This window comes from Thunnus maccoyii, chromosome 1 (assembly GCF_910596095.1).
Source record: "Thunnus maccoyii chromosome 1, fThuMac1.1, whole genome shotgun sequence".
Taxonomy (NCBI): domain Eukaryota; kingdom Metazoa; phylum Chordata; class Actinopteri; order Scombriformes; family Scombridae; genus Thunnus; species Thunnus maccoyii.
This window is the reverse complement of record NC_056533.1, coordinates 17,462,558-17,478,769: the sequence shown is the minus strand read 5'-3', so window position 1 is coordinate 17,478,769 and position 16,212 is coordinate 17,462,558. Positions and strand designations below refer to the sequence as shown.

The following is a 16,212-nucleotide window of genomic DNA, read 5'->3' as shown; positions in this document are numbered from 1 at the left end:
CACTTAAAAAAAGAGGTCTATCAATCAGGACTTTCACATTTGAGTTTTCAAAATATACAGAAACCAACACCTCCAAAATGATTCGATGTGAATTGTAAACAAATTGCAAGTGCATTTATTTAAAAAAATACTGGAAAGATGAGTTCATATGCTATCGGCTATGCCAAACACTGATAAGATGCACTAATGAAGAGGTCCAGTCATCAGAAGGTGAAATAAACTTAACATCCCTCAAATATTTACATTCCTGAAATATACAGTATATCAGTGTCGCTGTCAGAAAATATCAGAAACATGAAATCAGGACCTGGTATCATTATTGTAGTAATCGGACCATATTGTTTCTCAAAAAAAAAAACGTACTGATAATGCATGTCAAAATCTCAAAAATGTTTCAAAATAAAGGTGTAGCTCAGGTCAGTAGAGACACTGTGAAACTAGAAAGAAGTCAGGATTGGGCCATAAAGAGAGGAGGAAATGATGAAAGGGGTTAATCATTGAGTTGGTGCAGAGGTTGGTCTCTGCTCAGTGGACCCAGTCAGTGAGAACAAAACAAGACAGAGCGGGACAGAGAGGAGGAAATCAGACTTTTCTGTTTATTAGTATGTGCACCTACTGAAAAAATTTCTCATCGTTATTTCATTGGAGTGTGTGGAGTGTGAGGAACACAAACTCATCAACAAACCAACTAGAAGAGTTTCCTGGTGGCGTGTCGTACATCAAGATGTTGGCTGTTCATCTTGTTTCTTTCTTCTTCTCCAAACTCCAGGAGGACCCCACAAAGAAGGTGAGAGCTACTCCACAGCATTACTCAATAAACACGCAACTTCTCAGCTAATTGTATGTTTCTGTTGCAGTAATACTAAAAGTCTAAAAGTCTACTAAAAGCTCTCGGGACAATATTCGGTTTGCACTTAATGATTTGCAAAATGAACACAGTATCCTAATCTAAGCAACTGTTGTACTTTAATGCATTTGTACAACAATTAATTTCAAATTGAACAGACATTGCAGACATTATTGCCTTGTTTTAGCTGAAATAATTACTGTAAAACATTGTATATGCAAATCATAACAAGTTTAACACAGGTTTTGTCACTCACAATAAATGCTCAAAGAATTGAATTTGTCTGTTTGGTGCTGCATCAATCACTGTAGGCTTTTATGGCAGGCTTTATTATATAATAAAGATAGTTGTTAAAAAACACAACTACCTTTGCAAAATCTAAAAGATAAAGCACACCCAGAAGGGCTGTGTCAAGTGCTATCTGACTTTAGGTTCTTGAAGACATTTTGCAACTGAAAAAGCATTTTGGATAAGAGACGAAACATCTTCAAGAATCTAAAGCAAGTCTAGTTCCCTTTCACGTAGCCCTTCTTGATATACCATGACCCAGAAACCTTCACAGACCTACAAGATAAGGCAGTAGCCAGTGCTGTAATAAGTTATTTAAGGTGCCATAATCAATAGTTAAAGTGTCACCATTTGTCTGTCCTGAACAATGATTAACATCCTTCCCCAGGCAGCGCCTCTACTCCTCTCTTTGTGCAGATGGGCTCATCGCACACTCTCCCAGGGACAAAGCATTGACACACTCAAAGCTGCACACACTCACTCTCATACACAAATACAGAGTGACACCCAGCAGGTGCACGGCCAAAGGGACCTTGTGCTCTAAACGTGTTGTCACAGTGATAGTTTGGCTGAGAAAACAGGGTGCGACTGAGCTTGAGGGAGTTTTGCTAATTTATAAAGACTTGTAGCTTTTCTTGCTCACATTCTATATGTATTATTTCCTAATAATGTGGTAGATTAAGTTACTGTCACCACATAATGGTCACAACATTGATAATAGATAGTAGATAGTATTATGTAATGTGGATGTTTTACCCAAAATGCAGAAAGTCTAAAAAGAAAAGGGATGAAAGTGTATTTGACTCTGTCCAAGAATCTACTGGGTCTTTGTTTATTACGTTGTTTTGTGGGTAAAGAAGTTTCTCTTGAACAGCTGTTTTCTCAGGCTGGGAACATAACATCTGTTCACAGAATAGTTTGTTTTGGATCTTATGGATATAGTTTTCCCATGAGAATAAAATATGAGGTTTGTGATGAAGAATCAGAACCTGACCCTGTGTATAAAAGATGACGGACGGGCTGTGATGGTACAAATTTCCAGGAGAAAACCATCAGAGCTCTTCTCCTTTACCTGACTCCCACTCTCACCTTTTCTCCCTCTTTCCTCTTTTCGGCGTCTATCTTTTCTTTCTCTCGCTCCGACGGCGGAGAAAAAATTAGTATGGCTAATTTCTCTTTATGTCTGTTTCCTCTGTCTCTCCTTTCGTTTTTTCTAGGTGGACAGGTTTCTGTATGCCATGCGTATCCATGACGACCAGCTAACGGACATCTCGGCTCGTTTCCAGGCTGAAATGAAGAAGGGGCTTTCTGCTGAAAGCAATGCTGCAGCAGCAGTGAAGATGCTGCCAACACATGTCCGCTCCACTCCGGACGGATCAGGTAATGTTTTCCAAACACTTAAAGGCTTTAGTGTAAGTTGATGTTTGGGATTCATCTAATCTACCAAAAACCATGTTGATGAAATCTTGAGATATTATACATTTTTTGTCTCTTTCCTCCTCTCCTGCAGAGAAAGGACAGTTTCTGGCCTTGGATCTCGGAGGTTCCAAGTTTAAAGTGCTCCAAGTTAAAGTGAGAGAGGGCATGGGGATTAGGAGGGGAGGAGTGGAGATGGAGGAGAAGACCTATTCGATACCTAAGGAGCTTCTCATTGGGAAAGGAACAGAGGTAAGGAGGTGAAGAGGAGAGGGGGAGTGAAAAGGAAGAGGAACAAGGGAAGGTGAAATTGAAGAGGGACCAGAAAAAGCACCTGAATTTGAGCAGTTTGGGAGCAGGATAGAGCAGAAGTAGGGGGGGGTTTGAGGAAGGTGCATCAACAGAGAGAAGGGGGTTTATAATTTCTCAACCGTCTCTCTCTCTCTCTATCTGTCTCACTCTCTGTGTGTAGTTATTTGACCATGTGTCCGAGTCTCTAAAGGACTTCCTGCATGAGAAGAACATCAGTTTGGAGAAGAAACATCCTCTGGCCTTCACCTTCTCTTTCCCTTGTGAACAATCCACCTTGAATCAGGTAATAACAATCTATATTCATCCATCTGATTTTCATGGCCTGCCCTGCATGACTCATCCTGGCCTTTATGGACTCGTAATGATCGACTTTACACCTTTGGACTGCATCATTGTGCAAGATGGAGTATATTTTCTGTCATGTCCTGTCTGCCCCTGGCTCCAGGGAGCAGAGGTGGCTTTGTCATTTTAAACTTTACACACACAGAAACCACCTAATCTTTTCTCTTCTCTCTGTAGGGATTATTGTTAAACTGGAGTAAGAACTACCGGGCTCGAGGCCTTCAGGGGAAAGATGTGGTCCAGGTCCTCAGAGAGGCTGTTGACAGAACAGGGGTAGGACGCCAGATATTCACTACTTTATTATTATCTTCAAACAATACTGACATGCCTATAGGTGCATTGAAAGGGTTGTTGGTCTATAGGAAGGGATCTCTTTGCATCCAGTATGGACAGAAAGAATAATTGCAGCGACCAACAACAACTTCAGTGTGCATACAGGCATGTCAGTACCGATGTAAGAACCTATCCTTTATCAGTATTACCCACAAACTATTTCTCATGTATCAGTCAGCCCTCAACAGAACTGTTGTTGAGGGCTGACTGATACATGAGAAATAACTTTTGATTGACTGCTTATTTTAGACGTGTAGCTGATGCTTCCATCCAAAGAAACTTTCAGTAATTTAGATATTGGATATTGATCATATCTGACATCATCCAATCAGATTCCACTATTAGGGGTACTGAAATCTGATGTAGAGAACCAGGACAGTATGAGATTTTATTTTTACATTTTAACTTTTGCCAGATAGTTTTAACCACTGTGTGTGTGCATTAGGGTGATTTTTTTAAAGGTTTTATTCGGAGTGATGCATATGGTCACCTCTGAATAGATACAAACATGAACAGTAACATAAAGTGAAAAAATGCAGATTATCACATTGCAGACACGACTTATTATCTACTATGTACTGTAGTTGACATTACTTATAACCTGGTTCATCACTCTGTAACTCACTCTGCAGGGTATGGATGTAGAGGTGTTAGCCATGGTTAATGACACTGTGGCGACCATGATGACCTGTGGTTTTGATGACCGGTACTGTGAAGTTGGACTCATCATTGGTGAGTATTATTATATAATTCATATTGTTCACTGTAGCTGTGTTAAGGCAGCTGTAAATCTACATTCATCTATTATCTATCTAACTTCAGTGTGTTTTGTTAAGTGTGTGGGTGTGTTTTTGTAATATTTCATCAGTTATATCTTCCATCTTTATTTTTTATGTATATAGGTGGTGGACCAAAAACAGTAATACAGTAAAACAATGCAACAACTAAACAAACCACAGACTCAAAAATTATACATTATGAGTTAAACTAACACTTTTCTAAGCCTCACAAAAGTTTGTTTTAATTGCAGAACCATCATATTGTCCTGCATTATCTCTCACTCTGACTAATACATCAGTATCCACCAAAACCATTATATTTTAGCGGTAATGGTGTGTTCATAGTGTTCATATCATGGCCAAAATTTGCATATTTGAACATGATAATGAAATTATACAGTTTCAAAATTTGAATGTACCTGTTGCCACATTGCTGCTTCTTCTTGTAGTGCATCATATATGTGCACACTTGGCCTGTCCTCACTTTTGCAAGGATTATGTTTATGGTTTGTTTTTGGGGTTAGAGGTTTAGATTACAATATAAATTAAACTAGTTTTGGTTTAAATTAAGGTTAGTTTACGATTAGGACCATTTTAAGGTTGGTGTATGTTTGGCAAGATATGATGAGGGTTAAGACTATAATTACATTAATATCCTGTCTGTTTGGGTGTTTAGGTACAGGAACCAATGCATGCTACATGGAGGAGCTACGTCATGTTGACCTGGTGGAGGGCGACGAGGGCAGGATGTGTGTGAACACTGAGTGGGGAGCCTTTGGAGATGACGGGGCTCTGAAAGATTTCATCACTGAGTTTGACAGAGATGTCGATGCAGCGTCCAACAACCCTGGAAAACAACTGTAGGAAAAGCAGCTTTGTCTTTTTCATGATATGGAACAGCACGAGTGACGCTATATCAACCTTCATTCCTGCTGTTTCTCTGTTTCCATATTTCTTTCCGTGTTCTAGCTTTGAGAAGATGGTCAGTGGGATGTATCTGGGTGAGCTGGTGAGGCTGGTTGTATTAAAGATGGCTAAACTGGGACTGCTGTTTGATGGACATGTGTCTAATGCTCTAAAGACCAAGGGGAAGATAACCACTGCACATGTGGCAGCCATGGAGGAGTAAGTTATCTTTTTCTTTCTGTGTCAAACTCCATCTGTCTGAAAACAGTAAGAAACTATAAATGTCCATCTTTCTCAGGTACAAAAATGGCCTGAAGAACACCAGAGACATTCTCACTGAGCTTGATTTGACCCCATCGCCTGACGACTGCATTGCTGTTCAACATGTCAGCACCATCGTGTCCTTCAGGTCCTCAAATCTAGTGGCTGCAGGACTGGCTGCTATCTTGACTCGAATCAAACAAAACCGGAATTTGAGGAAATTGAGGATCACTGTAGGCATGGATGGAACTTTGTACAAGATGCACCCACAGTAAGTTTTTAAAGAAATAGTCACCAATAATCATATTCACATGCCAGCACAGTAAAAATCAACAGAAAAAAAGAAACATACAACTTTTTTTATCTGAAATAAAAACAAGTTTGGACTCATCTGAGATATTATTCACAGTCTGAGATTCTTGAGCAGGAATCTTGTTGCTTGTTCCAGCTCTATGTCTTCTTTTGCCTTGAAACTTGCCAAAAATAACTAATCATGCTGATCAGAAAGTACCGCTAATTAGCAATATTTACTACTTCTATGTATATAATTGAACAGCTTGCTAAACATATATAAAATAATTTAGATACAGTTTGAATTATCCATCTCAGTGGTCACGGTGTTGAGACTATTTAAAATATAATTTGGATACTCCGCTGAAACCAGTAATGTGTGTTGTTGTTGCAGCTCCTGCACATTACCAGTAGAGGTCACCAAAGGTTAAACATTGCATTCCCTCCATTTCAGGTATCCTAAACGTCTCCATAAAGTGGTGAGGAGGTTGCTTCCTGAGTGCCATGTCAGATTCGTCCTGTCAGACAGCGGCAGCAGCAAAGGAGCTGCCTTGGTAGCAGCAGTCGCCCAACGACTGGCATCACAGAGGAGAAAGGTTAGGTTGGTGTGAGTGTGTGTGTGTGTGTGTGTTGTGTGGTATATGTCTTCACAGGTGTACACAAAATCACCAGTAATGCTCACATATGTGATTATCTCACCTGTATTCCAGGTGGATGAGACACTGTCTCCCTTCAGACTGAATCAAGAGCAGCTCCAATTGGTCAAGGCCAGGATGAGGGCGGGGCTGGAGGCGGGACTCAAGAGTAAAATATCTTCAGGCATCAAGATGCTGCCTTCTTTTGTGTACCACACACCTGACGGCACAGGTCAGAAAATAAAACACCACTGTTGGTTTTGGCACAGCAACACTTAACTTTAAGTTTCCCTATTTAGCATTTATAAGCAGTATATAAACAGTTGGAAACAGTCTATAATGTAGTTGTAATCAGCTTTAACGCTTCCTGTGGGCACCAGAGCTGCAATAATTAGTCAATTAATCAATTAGTTGATTGACAGAAAATTAATCTGCAACTCTTTGGATAATCAAATAATCATTTGTCATTTTTAAGCAAAATTGACCAAAATTAGCTATTTTCAACTTCTCAGATATGATGATTTAATGCTGTTCTTTGTCATACATTTAGTAAACTGAATATATTTGAGTTATTTGGTCGGACAAAATAAGACATCTAAAAATGTCACCTGTGACTCTGGGAAATTATAACAGTAATTTTTCACTATTTTTCTGACATTTTATAGATCAAACGATTAATTGAGAAAATAATTGGCATATTAATTTATAATGTAAATAATCATCAAGTTGCGGCCCTACTGGGCATCCATTAGTGGAGGCTGGTGTATAAACAGATAATGAAAGTAAATATAGTTAAACACAATTGTAATAATATAAAATATACATTCATAGGAGAAGTTGTGATTGTTGACAATTACTGTTCATTAATAAACACTTAAATCTGCTTATAACTACATTATAGTGTGTTATAAACCATTTATTTAATGTTTATATACTGGTTATAAATGCTGAATAGGGAGACTTAAAGTGTTACCCTTTTGTAATAGCCCACAAGAGGATGAACAAATTTAACTTAATTTAAGTGAATTATGTAATCAATAAGCTTACTTTTTGTGATTTTCAAGAGCGTGGGAAATACCTAGCCTTGGATCTGGGAGGAACCAACTTCAGGACTCTGCTGGTGGACTTTAAAAAAGGTCTGCAACAGAACTCAAGACTCTACCATAAGATCTACACCATACCACTGGAGATAATGCAGGGAACTGGAGAAGAGGTAGGACACACACACACACAGATGTACTGTTAGCTTTTTTAGTTTTAAATAATGAAGACAGACAGACTAGTACTGATAGGCACACAGAACACATGAAACTTAGTTGGTTTTAGTGAATTATTTTCATTTATGGAAGTTAATTAGTATTTTAAGTAGTAATAGCAATAGTGGTATGACATAGGGTCATAAAGAAAAGGCTGTAAGAGAAATTATATAATGGAAAAGTAACACACAGCAAGGGTTGTAGTGCGGTGTTGCTCACTGGAAGTAGACTTGAGAGTAGGAAAAAAGTGTCTCACACTCTGGCTCCATGTGCATTTCTCTTTTATTAAGATGACGTTTCAGCCCTCAGGCCTTCTTCAAGATCAATAACCATCAATCAGTCTTGATTGTTGATCTTGAAGAAGGCCTGAGGGCCAAAATGTCATCTTAATAAAAGAGAAATGCACATGGAGCCAGAGTGTGAGACCCTTTTTGTACGCATACTGAATGAATTAACCATACAAAAATAGATAAAGCCCATCCGATAACAAAAAGCTCACAACAGATGGTTCTGAATTGTATCCTCTAATACTAACGTCCTGCTGAAGGCATAATACAGAACTAAACATTAGCCAATAATTACCACTTGTTTATGGCTTTTTTGTACACTTTCTCTCCCCTGCAAACCATTCATATTATTATTTTATCATGATAACAGATTACTAGATAACTGTTGATGCCGGTCTACTGGCAAAAATTTGAGTTGTACTATAACCACGATGTATGGCAACATTCAGTCAAGTAAGCAAGAACATCCAAAGCAGAAAATATTAATAATGTTTTGATATAATTAAGCAAAGATTAATTACAAAGACTAAATGCCAAGAGGATAGTGAAGTCAGACTGTGCAGAAGGTCTCTTTATCTTAGTAAACATACAACATAGAGTAACAGAGCTGCAAGGATTGGTTAATTAATCAACTATTTTGATAATCAATCATGGTTTTGGGTCATTTTTTTATAGAAAAAAATGCAAAAATTCTCTTGTTCCAGCTTCTCAAATGTGTATATTTTCTGGCTTCTTTAGTCTTCTATGACAGTAAACTGAATATCTTTGGGTTGTGGACTGTTGGCTGGGACAAAACAAGATATTTGAGGTTGCACCTTGGGCTTGGAGAAACAGAGATCAACATTTTTCACCATTTTCTGACATGTTACGGACCAAATGACTAATTAATTAATCAAGAAAATAATCGACAGATTAAATGATAATAAAAATAATTGTTAGTTGCAGCCCTACAACATATTCATTCCTCTCTATTTAGTATTTTTGTTGGAATTATAATGGTAATAGCCTGACACATACCGATGAACCTACTTCCATAAAGTGTCTTTGAGGGCATAATGTACATTCCAAATGTATGTGCTCTCAATAACCTTTTTATAGTAATTGACACTATATTCACCTGTGACAATACATTATTAGTGTGTGTGTTTTCAAAGTCCAAAAGGAGCTAAATCAGGGTGGAATAAAAACAGTCCTGGAATTTAAGTAAACAGATTTTCTGTCTCTGTCTCTCTGTGTCTGTCTGTAGTTGTTTGATCACATAGTGCAGTGTATCAGTGACTTCCTGGACTACATGGGAATGAAGAACGCTCATCTTCCTGCAGGCTTCACCTTCTCTTTCCCCTGTGAGCAGACAGCTATTGACACGGTGAGCATGGACATCAGACTGTCTTTTCTGTACTGTGGGTTTTAGTTCACTTATGTCAGGGTTTGTTACATGTACAGAATCCTTTTTCTCATGAGAATGAAAGCCAATCATCAACCAGTTATGAAACCAAAAAGACAAAAAGAAAGAAAAATATCAACCTTGTAACTTTTTGCAACCTTTGTATGTCCTGCAGGGCACATTGGTGAGCTGGACCAAAGGCTACAAGGCCACAGACTGTGAAGGACATGATGTTGTCGGCATGCTGAGGGAGGCCATTAAGAGACGCAACGTGAGTCTGAGTTTTATAAAGATGACCTGGGTTTTGTCCACTGAGGTGAAAGAATAATGCTGCACTCTTTACATATTTGGACAATAACCCTGCCAGATGCACAAAACTGTCTTTCACCAAATTATGAAGAGGAATAATGGGACATCCTTTTGACAGAATTTCAGGAATCAGGAATCACAGCTATTGTTATAAACTGTGAATATACAAACATTTACTTGGATGTTGGGTGATAAAAGCATGTATGCATGTGTTTTTGTGTCTATGAAGACATATCCTGCAGTAATTTGACTATACAGTTGCATCAATTAATGTGTGTATGTGTCTGTGTGTTGTGTACACATATTATGTATATGTTTGTGTCTATAGGAGTTTGACCTGGACATAGTAGCTGTTGTCAATGACACAGTTGGGACCATGATGAGTTGTGCCTATGAAGACCCTCAGTGTGAAATCGGACTGATAGCTGGTATGTATTAGAACATTTTTTGTAAAAAGTGAGGACATTTTGGTTGGTTGTTAGTTTTTCACTGTGCTGTTGAAGGTTTAGGTCTTTGTTGTCAGATTACAGCTGGAATTAAGTTTAGGGTTAAAGTGTGTTGTTGGTGCAACTGTTCACCACAAACCTGTTGCTAAGTAAACTGGATTTTCTCTATAATCAAAAGCAACTGAATTTGACAATCAGCACATGTTTTATGCGATACAGAAATCAACAATGTCCCTCTGTTTCAAAGGAACTGGCAGTAATCTTTGTTACATGGAGGAAGTGAAGAATATTGAGAAGACCAAACAAGAGGAAGGAAAAATGGAAAGAGAAGAGGGGACACCTGAACGACAGGGAGATATGGTAAAAGAACTCTTATAAAACACTGAAGGTTTTAGTTCACTGGTGAAAAACTGAGTTTTTGGGTGGTAATTGGTACATTTAACCTCGTCATTTTTTGGTTTCTTCTCCCAGCAGGATGATAAGATACGAAGGATGTGTATAAACACAGAGTGGGGAGGTCTGGGTGATGATGGTTCGCTGGATGACATCATCACACCTTATGACGTTGAGGTGGACCAAAACTCAGTTAACGCTGGAAAACAAAGGTTAGAAATGCATATTGTCATACCTGTACATGTTTTTTAATGTTTGTGTTAATCATGTGGTTGTGTTCTCAGGTTACATATAACTTGCATACTTTTATGCATGTGTGTGTGTGTCTCATGGTCCAGTGATTCTGTGTGTTTAAGATCTACTGAACTGTTCTGTAGCCTGTAACTTGTTCACGTGGTCACAAATAATATGTGTTTTTGTGTGTGTGCAGGTTTGAAAAGCTGACCAGTGGGATGTATTTAGGTGAAGTTGTCCGTCAGGTGCTCTTGGATTTAACCAGAGGAGGTTTGTTGTTCAGAGGACACGTCACTGAACCTTTAAAAACACCTGGAATATTCCAAACTAAATATCTGTCACAAATAGAGAGGTAGGTAAAACCATGTCTGTCTGTGTGTGTGTGAATAAAAGCTTTGTCCAATACTCAATAATGTCTTTTAAATCTGCTTATGCCACCACATCACCACACACATGCACCTATATGACTGTGATGTTGCTTTAGTTTGTGTAACTGTGCCGTCTCCTTCTAGTGACCGCCTGGCTTTACTGCAGGTCAGATCCATTCTCCAACAGCTGGGGCTGGACAGCACCTGTGACGACAGCATCATTGTCAAAGAGGTAGAAGATAGAAAAGTGTTGAGCAACTAACACAAAACAAGTCAGACGTCCTGTTTTTTGGTGAACAATAGACCTTTTTCACAACAGATTTAGATTTAGCATTTCAAAGTAGGAAAAGCACACATGAAATAATAACATTGATGATGGCTGAATCGCATTTAGTTTCTCCAGATTCATGACCCTTGTATAGTGCATGATGGTTCACCAGTGTGGCTTCATTGGACACTTGGAGCCATCTATTGTGCCAGTGTGTTCTCAAACTAAAATTTAAGGTATAATGTATTCAGTGTTCAGTGTTCTGTTATTATATGACAGCTCAAACATTGACAGGCTCATTGTGTTTTATATTTTATTGTGTTTTATTTACAAGGTATAAGTCATAATTCATTAAGGTTGATTACATACGTATGTACAGGACCAAAAAGCTTTCTTCACAGGGAATATCTAGATTAGTCATTGCAGGAAGAACACAGGTGTAACAAATAACATTCATTATGCCTTCTACACATAAGGTGATGCAGCCACCATTAATGTTATTAGTTACACTTGTGCTTTTCCTGTCATGTCATGTCAAAATGTGTGAAAAAGGTCTATTAGTTCACTACAGGGAGAGTTTAGATGATAATGTACCACTTGAAACTTCAGAGCCTTGTGAAGAACTATTAAAAGTAAGCGTTTATAGCATAATTCTGCCCCCCGCTAGCCTATTTCTTGTCCCAAAAGTGTCTAAAATGGCAGGAAAAAAGGTTAAGAGTTTAAATTTTGTCCTAGTACAATGCTCAGAAAATCATGTTCTCTGTTGCAACCTCATTTGGTAATACCTTTTGCACTGATTTGTGGAGCAATATGACATTGTCTAGCTCCAAACTGTGGCACCAACAGACTGTTAAGTGTTGCAATAATGATAAAGGCTGTCATTGTTATATAGGTATGTGGAGCAGTGTCACGTCGCGCAGCTCAGCTGTGTGGGGCAGGAATGGCAGCCGTGGTCGATAAGATGAGAGAGAATCGTGGCCTGGACCATCTGAACATCACTGTGGGGGTAGATGGGGCACTCTACAAACTACATCCACAGTGCGTTATCATTATTATTTATTTATATTATTTGTCATTGTGATAGTGTTCTGCAGGCTCCAATCACATTAACAATGATTCAGTTCAATTAAACATCTTGTTGTTTGTGTTCGAGTTTTACACTCGATTTAATATCTTCAAATAACTTTATAAAAACTAAACTATTTTTTTTCTTCTGATGCTGTTTGCAGTTTTTCTAAAGTCCTCCAAGAGACTACCAGTGTTTTGGCTCCTCAGTGTGATGTGACCTTCCTCCCATCAGAAGAGGGCAGCGGGAAAGGTGCCGCCCTCATCACAGCTGTGGCCAGACAGAAGCAGGACATGTAACTTCCCATAAGGGCTGCTAACATCAGTTGCTGGTCTGCAAGAGCTGCAGACTCTCATCCTATACAAATGGATTCACCAGCCGCTTCTTTTCACCTGAAAGCAAGGAGCTTCACCTGAAGGGCGGAACATATGCAGATGTGTTTGTTGCATGATCCCTCACAGGCTTCCCACACACAAACAGCCATTTGTGCTGTATGTTGCACCCAACCAAGCCAGAAGCACTGCTGCCAGGGATAAAATCCTTGTCCCTAATAATGTTTAAAGAACTGGATTTTTATAAAACTAAATTTGTCAACACTTTTTGTTCTAAAGCTCACTTCCCTTAATCAGTGCTCAGAACCTGATAGAAGTCATTGCTATGATGTTTACTACTTAGTGAAAATTTTCTTATTTGTCCCTTGAAAGGCCCATCCGAAGTGCGTCTAAATTTCAATATACTGGCCCAGCAAAAATATTTGGTTTCCTCACTCAAGATTTTAAACCAAAGCCCTCCACTTTCCAATCAACTACCCAGTCAGCCATGGGAAAGGTGTCACACACACAGCTGCACGGTCTCATGCTAATGTTAGCCATGCACTGATTACACTCTGTGCCTCTGATACCAGGGCTGAGCAAAAGAAAGTATACTCATTTTAAAAAAATCACATCCTGCAAACTACTCAAAGTTAGCGCTTGATGTGAGACCAAACCATAATGTTATAATCAGCTGTCATGATATTTACCACGGCTAGCTTCAATTGTCAAAATGTGACCATACTGTACATGTGTGTGGTCCGCTGAAGATCTTTGCTTGTCCTCAGACATTCACATGCTGCCTCCTTACAATGTGTTCTCATTTAATTTTTTGTTTTTGTATTTGTTTTTGTTTTTGTTTTTTACAGTATTGACTAAAAACTCAAATTATCAGCAAATTATACAAATAGCTGGGTAATCTAATACGAAAAAACAAAGATGTCACTTTTGTGTCAGTCTTGCTGTGTTTGTACTGTGTTTGAAGTATTTCTATATATATATATATATTTTACAACACACTAAGTTGTATCAGTAATTTAGTTCATAATCTGTTAGAACCAGATGATTCCTACAAAATAATTTAATAAATTATTTTTTTAAAATATGTAAATGTCAGTCTATTTAGAAGATATGGTGTGTGTTGGATAAATAAGAGACAAAGAAAATTACAAAATGGAAAAAAAAATGTGTGTGTGTGAGAGAGAGAGAGAGCGAGAGAGAGCAATATCTCGGTATTGATGAAGGGCAGGAGGAGGATTGGAATGCTGCTGACCACATTTCACAACAATAAAAAACAAGCACCGCTCTGTTCTGTCACTCTGGACTGACTCTCTGTCCTTGTGATCGCCTGTCTGTCTTTCCACTCTGTCTGTCTGTCGGTGCATCTGTGTCATTTTAGTTATTTTGTCTGTCTGCTTTATCTGTCTGACTGGATCCTTGCCCATCTGCCTGTGTTTTTATCTATGTTGTACATGCTGAAATAACAGTACAGGCAGAAACACGGACAAATCCACCAACATTATAGAGAACATTTTAGTGTTGTTTGAAGTGAGCTGAAGAGTGTTTTAGTATTGTTGATAAAATTTCAGTCTGAGGGCCTGAACTAAGAGGTCGTGCACATGTTTCCAGTGAATGTGTAAGGCAAATATTATAACTAGTGTTTATAAATTGCATTACAATCTTGAACTACTGATCTATCAATACTAGGAAATGAATGAGCAGTGCAACGATCAGTGTTCTTATGCTAATCCATTCATGATAGATTAGATGATGTGTTGAAGATGAAAGAAGGTAGGAAAAAAGCAGCTGAGTGTAAGCTATATAGAAAAGCACTGAGAAAGGAGTAAAGGAAGGACAGAAACAAATTAGAAAGAATTAAAGAAAGGAGAGAAGGAAGGAAATATAATGAGAAAGGCTGTGTGCTAACAGGAATGAAACAGTAGCTAATCTGTCAGGGATTAACATGTTACAATGCTACCATGAGGGCTACGTCACACACATGGACACACCCACCTGCACACACACACACACGTACACACACAGACACAGCACAGTAATCCCACACTGTCCTAGTAGTGACCTAGTAGCTCCACAGTTAAATCACACATACACTGACACTGCAGCTTCAGTGCAGCAACACACGAACACAGCTGGGCTGCTGAATCTGCAGCTCGTGCAGCACAGAGCGTTGCAGTGACTGATACAGAGGCTCTCTTTTCCTCTCATGTTCTGTCACTGTTGTCCTTTCCATTTCCCCTTTCTGTCTTTATCTTTACATCCTGTATAACCTTCCTCCACAATGATGTACATTCTGTCTTTTACTGCACATCCTTTTTTTAATTTAGCCAGTTTGAAAAACCTTGAATGAGCATTCCTCAGGGAGCAAGGTGTGTGAGTCTTATTATATAGCCACTTTCTTTGTGTGTGTGTGTCCGAGTCTTTGCGAGTGTGTGGGTGTGGGTCTTTGTCTCCCCTGTAAAACAACAATAAGAGCTTTGACACACACACAAACACAGAAATGGTCACCAGTAAATGGGCAGAGTTGAGCCGCTGGTTCTTCAGGACCTACAAAAGGACAAGCGCTGGCCCTGTTCCTGTGGGATTCTCTATTTTCTTTTCGATATACAGTTGTTTTCATTGAACTTTCATTTTTATATCTCATACCCTGATTCATTTTCCCCAGTTACAATGAATTGTAGCTTGAAGCCAGGATCTGAGGACAGGGGAAGAATGAGACACCGCAACGCCTCAAAATATCACTTTGGTGACAACTGCTGGATGCCGGCACAGCTGGATCATGGGAAAGCTTTATTAATGAAGGTAACAAAATAATATACACTTATTCAAACATATTGCCAGTATGATAATCTGGAGGAGCTAGCACTTCTGGGATTATCAATTCAGACATGGAGATGTGGGATTAGTTGATATTGCTGCTGGAGGTGTGAGGAATGAGAGATGGAGAGAGACACATGGGAAAGCTCATTAAGATATTCTGGAAATGGATGATGGAGGAAATATTGTATCTTGTCATGTAACTTGATGATGCAGAGATCCACCACACCAGTTGGCAGCTAGTTTTCTGTGCTGTGTTGTGCTGGCAGTTAACTTTACTGTTATCAGTCTGTAGCAGGGTGGCTACCGGTAACTGGCATGGATTTATCTGTAATACAAAATATGCTGCCCTGTTGCTTCAGCTGGCACAGCTAACAATGTGAGAATGTGAACAATGTGAGAATGAAAGAGACCCTAACAGGTGGTTAATTGTTATTGCCCTGTAATTTAGACAGACTGAAGAGAAAGATCTGCAGATTGAACAGGCTTTCTCACAGCAGATATTCCACGCCTTTTTTTTTTACTTTGTTTCTCTCACTGTCTTCCTTAAAATTTTTCTTAAAAGTTTCTGTAGTTTCCAAAAGGCTTTTATCATTTTGAGATCATCGGGGGAACCAGATGCTGGTCTTGCATGGTGTCTATTGT

General features: G+C 38.9%; 1 protein-coding gene across 2 annotated transcripts; it reads left to right on the top strand.

Annotated features, from left to right (window-relative positions):
* Positions 1-1,674: 1,674 nt before the first annotated feature.
* LOC121902804 (hexokinase HKDC1-like) lies at positions 1,675-13,860 on the top strand. 2 transcript variants are annotated; one of them, XM_042420006.1, is made up of 21 exons: positions 1,675-1,717; positions 2,353-2,515; positions 2,646-2,803; positions 3,024-3,146; positions 3,383-3,478; positions 4,171-4,270; positions 4,994-5,177; positions 5,287-5,442; positions 5,522-5,755; positions 6,230-6,371; positions 6,486-6,642; positions 7,475-7,623; positions 9,200-9,319; positions 9,513-9,608; positions 9,975-10,074; positions 10,340-10,452; positions 10,564-10,697; positions 10,916-11,071; positions 11,232-11,319; positions 12,248-12,393; positions 12,585-13,860. In XM_042420006.1, exons 2-21 carry the CDS (start codon positions 2,374-2,376, stop codon positions 12,718-12,720), a joined length of 2,730 nt encoding a protein of 909 aa, XP_042275940.1. In that variant the 5' UTR covers positions 1,675-1,717; positions 2,353-2,373; the 3' UTR covers positions 12,721-13,860. The 2 variants fall into 2 exon arrangements, with proteins under 2 accessions (XP_042275940.1, XP_042275941.1); XM_042420007.1 differs by lacking the exons at positions 1,675-1,717; positions 2,353-2,515; positions 2,646-2,803; ... (1 more) ...; positions 3,383-3,478; positions 4,171-4,270 and having other exon boundaries at positions 4,953-5,177.
* The last annotated feature ends 2,352 nt before the right edge of the window (positions 13,861-16,212 follow it).